The sequence below is a fragment of the Priapulus caudatus genome, unplaced genomic scaffold, assembly GCF_000485595.1.
Source record: "Priapulus caudatus unplaced genomic scaffold, Priapulus_caudatus-5.0.1 Scaffold42, whole genome shotgun sequence".
Lineage (NCBI taxonomy): Eukaryota > Metazoa > Priapulida > Priapulimorpha > Priapulimorphida > Priapulidae > Priapulus > Priapulus caudatus.
The window spans coordinates 311536-315775 of NW_014577103.1; the positions used below are offsets into that span (position 1 = coordinate 311536).

General features: G+C 39.9%; 1 protein-coding gene across 1 annotated transcript; it reads left to right on the forward strand.

Moving 5' to 3' along the window:
- Window positions 1–353: 353 nt before the first annotated feature.
- On the forward strand, window positions 354–3296 carry LOC106820628 (ficolin-1-like). Its single transcript, XM_014825136.1, has 4 exons — window positions 354–445; window positions 1013–1177; window positions 1651–1814; window positions 2349–3296. Exons 2-4 carry the CDS (start codon window positions 1042–1044, stop codon window positions 2424–2426), a joined length of 378 nt encoding a protein of 125 aa, XP_014680622.1. The 5' UTR covers window positions 354–445; window positions 1013–1041; the 3' UTR covers window positions 2427–3296.
- Window positions 3297–4240: the final 944 nt, after the last annotated feature.

Genomic DNA, 4240 nt, shown 5'->3' on the forward strand with positions numbered 1-4240 from the left:
CCTGTACATATCAGAGGCATTTAACATTGGAACTCCCCCCGTACATTCTATGTATACTAGAAGATGAGTATATATATACACGTAACCCGTGAATATCAGAGACATTTCACATTGGAATCCCTCCGTACATTCAATGTATACTAGAAGATGAGTATATATATACACGTAACCTGTAAATATCAGAGGCATTTAACATTGGAATCCCTCCGTACATTCTATGTATACTAGAAGATGAGTATATATATATACACGTAACCTGTAAATATCAGAGACATTTCACATTGGAATCCCTCCGTACATTCAATGTATACTAGAAGATGAGTAACCTGTATATTTCCGCACAAACAGGTGTTCCAGCATCGTTTTGACGGATCGGTCGACTTTTATCGCGTCTGGGCGTCCTACAAGGAAGGATTTGGCAATCTGGATGGAGAGTTTTGGCTAGGTAGGATCACAGCCATAGCTTATGCACCGACAGCTGGCAGAATCACCCATAAAGATGCTGATGCTTCGTATATTGGGGGAAGGGGGGAAGCTGGGATCCAGCATGGCATGCGCGATTTCTAGCGCCAGTTGACCTAATAGCTACGCGAAAAAATGTGGTATCAATTAACCAGATTTTAAAAGCCCTAGTTTCAATTTGGTTGCAATTAACCAGGTTTTATTAGGGCTACGTTCGAGAAACCCGGAGTTTTTTTTATCGTGTATATAAATAACTTAGGGTATACCATAGACTAACAATATTGTAAGTCTATGGTTAAACTCCCACGCAATAAATGAGACCATAATCCTTCTACTCGACATTACATCTCGAAGGCATGAAGAACCGATTTTACATTGCAGTTACAGGCTGTCTCGACCGAGATCAATCTCTATGTACGCTTCTCGTATATATGCATTCCCTATCACATTCTCCACATGAAATATGTCCGTGGCTAACACACATACGCATATTGACTGCTATACTATAGTTGTGCATAAAATCTCTGAGTAGTAAGTGCAATTTGTACAGGGCTCGACAACATACATCTTCTCACGACAATGGCGCCATCTGAACTGCGCGTGGATGTCGAGGACCAGGACGAAAACAAGAGGTTTGCTGTCTACGACAAGTTTCACGTGGACACCGAAGCCAGCAAATACAGGCTTACACTAGGCTCCTACCGTGGAAACGCAAGTAAGGCTCTCTAACCAAAAAAAAACATCCAACACAACTCAATTTGCCCGCTACATATTGAATATTTATAGGCGATTTTATGTTTCAGTATTACGACCAGATTAATTAATCTATACACAAGTTTTCCGTTTCTCCCGAGAGGATCTGATTCACGACCCCTTTCACAATCATTCACGATTCACGATCACACTGATTCACGACCCCTTTCACAATCATTCACGATTCACGACCCCTTTCACGACCCTTTCACAATCATTTCTCGTCACCACAATATAATTAATATACTAGATAGACTCTGTCTCTGATAGATTTTACGTTCGCGACCATGCATGCGCATGCGCACTGTTCATCGGTAACAAACCACACTGTGTATTGCTAAGCCGTTATATTTTACGTTGACTTCAGACGTTATACGTTGATTTTACGTTGATCAGTGAATATTCGTGAATGTTATGCGTTCCTCGTCTCCGTAGACGATGCGATGACATATCACAGCGGGCAGAAATTCAGCACAAGAGATCAGGATAACGACGAACATTCGACGCACTGCGCGCAGGAGTACCTCGGAGCTTGGTGGTACAAAAGCTGTCAATTTGCTAATCTGAACGGCGAGTACGACAACAGCAACTACGCTCAGGTGAAGACGCACGTATAGGAGACGCAGATGCGCTCGCTTTTACTGCCTGTTGCGGATGCACAGACGCTTATGCTAGATGCATGGTAACTAGACACATAGATATAGAATACAGAAATATCTTCTATTCTATATCTATGCTACTCTAGGTGTCTTCTCTCATATTGGGGTCGTGACCACCGGGCGGCTGCGAGAAGGGTTTCACTGAGGGGATCAGCGGTCATGACCAGCTAACTATTGCGGCTCGCCATTTGTTTGCATCATACCATATGTTGTTGGTATGAAATTGCGTTCTTCTCTCTCTCTTTGTTTGTCTGTGTGTGTGTGTGTGTGTGTGTGTGTGTGTGTGTGTGTGTGCGTGCGTGCGTGTGCGTGCGTGCGTATGTGTGTGTGCGCGCGTGTGTGTGTGCGTGCGTGTGTGTGCGTGTTTGCATTTGTGTGTCTGCGTGCGTGCGCGTGCGCATTCATGCTGTGAACGTCAGGTTGTGAATTGCTTGTCGCGTTCAAACACACTATTTGTCATTTGCTCGTTCACAGGGACTCTCGTGGAAAGAATGGAGAGGCTACGAACACTCCATGATGACAACGAGCATGAAACTTCGAAGGATCGCCTAATTCGACTCGCTTATTATAAACGCTAAGCACACGAATTATTTCCGAATTATTTAGCGGGATTGCTAGCCCTATGGATGTGTTTACCGTCAGTTCTTAGTTCTGTTTTATACCGTAGTCTGTGTACTGTAAGTTACCGTTATTGTTACTACAACATATCAATAATTACGAACGAGACCATTAATTTACATAACCATGCGGTAGGCAAAGGTTGACTAACGCGGGCGGCCTGTTGCCATGATTATAGGCGCAGACAAAAGATATCTGGCTAGAATTATGAATATCATAATCGATATTCAATTAGCAGCGTTGATTGGTTCCACAGTACTGCGCATGTCATGTGTATATGTATATGTCATACGTGAACGACATTTCAGACCTAAATTGCTTGTTGTTACTTTGCAATATTATACTTTAATTTAAATGAGATAGCCTAGGAAGATAAATAAAAACAAACAAAAAACAAACAAGCGTTTAGCGGTATATGGATTTTGATTAAAAATAGGTTCTTTAATATGAAATCAGAATAATAAAGTCCAATAGTTGTTAATACCATACACAAATACTGACTGTAACGAGCTATTTTTCATTACATCGCCATATTATTTTGGAATCACACTGGAAGACGTGAACGCATTAAAATCTAGCCGCGTATACCTGAGATAGTATTCGACGTATGAGAAGTTCCTGCTATTAAGCCAAGAGACACTTGCAATAAAGAAAGTATTTACTCGTGCTTACACAGTTATACACTACACACAACTTTTACAGTTGTACACCTGATACAGGATGCTGGCGTGCTCAGAGATAAGAAAACGTTTGACGCCATTGGCTTCAACTGCTACACACTATAACAGTTATATTTATATACACATACATAATATAATACTAATAATATAATAATAATATATATAATAATATAATATAATAACATAATATAAAACCGCACCACACATTTTTCCCGTAAATATACTACAATGCGTAGGGAAGCAAAATGACTGAATACTACTTATAATTATATTATTTTTCTCTTTTCTATTATTATTATTATCTCGAAGTACTGCTCGGGCAAAGTTGCATTGGAATCTAACGCTCTCGGGTTGCTAACAGATTCAGTACAGAATTAGGAACTTAGACGATATACGAGGATCGTAGAAAATCACTGCACCAGTATAAGGCCGAATGCTTCCAAAGAGAGCTGCAGCGTTAATACATATATTGCCTGAACGTAATTTCGTAAAGTTGTCACGGTTTCTAGACTATCGTATTACTAATTATTCGTAACTAATGACGACTTTTTCTGTAGACAACCAGGACTGCCAGTACAACTAACATCCGTTGCAAAGTAAAATATCTAAATTGAATTATCTAACTGGAACCGAGATAAAGCGATATACTTTCCAACACATTTACTAAAATTGCACTGTTCCTAACATTTTGATTACTAATCAAACCACAGAGAAAACTCTAAAGGCTCTCCTAAACCAAAGTCTTTAGGATAACATCAGATCAAGAGCGTATAAAGAAAGAACTTCTTTATACGCTCTTGATCAGATCTATTCTAAAATATAGCAGATTCCCTCAGGATATTTCACTAGGTGGGAACGACAGTCTACCCGTTTGTATAAAAAATAACGTCATCACACGAAAGGCAAAGTATGAGGTAAATGCAAAATACATGTAATACTTGTCTTTATAAATGCGCAGCCTTTATTGACATTAAATTCCACTGTATTGGTGTCCTTGCTCCTTGGAGTAGTGAATTCACAATTACTTTCAATGATGTTATTATTTCTCTGCCTCCACTAATGCTGAGA

What these genes read in the sequence shown, in the direction of transcription:
- LOC106820628 (XM_014825136.1), top strand. Translation starts at nt 1,042, where the DNA reads ATGGCGCCATCTGAACTGCGCGTGGATGTCGAGGACCAGGACGAAAAC. An exon ending in CTCCTACCGTGGAAACGCAA is followed by an intron (nt 1,178 to 1,650) that starts GTAAGGCTCTCT and finishes TCGTCTCCGTAG; the next exon opens with ACGATGCGATGACATATCAC. An exon ending in ACAACAGCAACTACGCTCAG is followed by an intron (nt 1,815 to 2,348) that starts GTGAAGACGCAC and finishes GCTCGTTCACAG; the next exon opens with GGACTCTCGTGGAAAGAATG.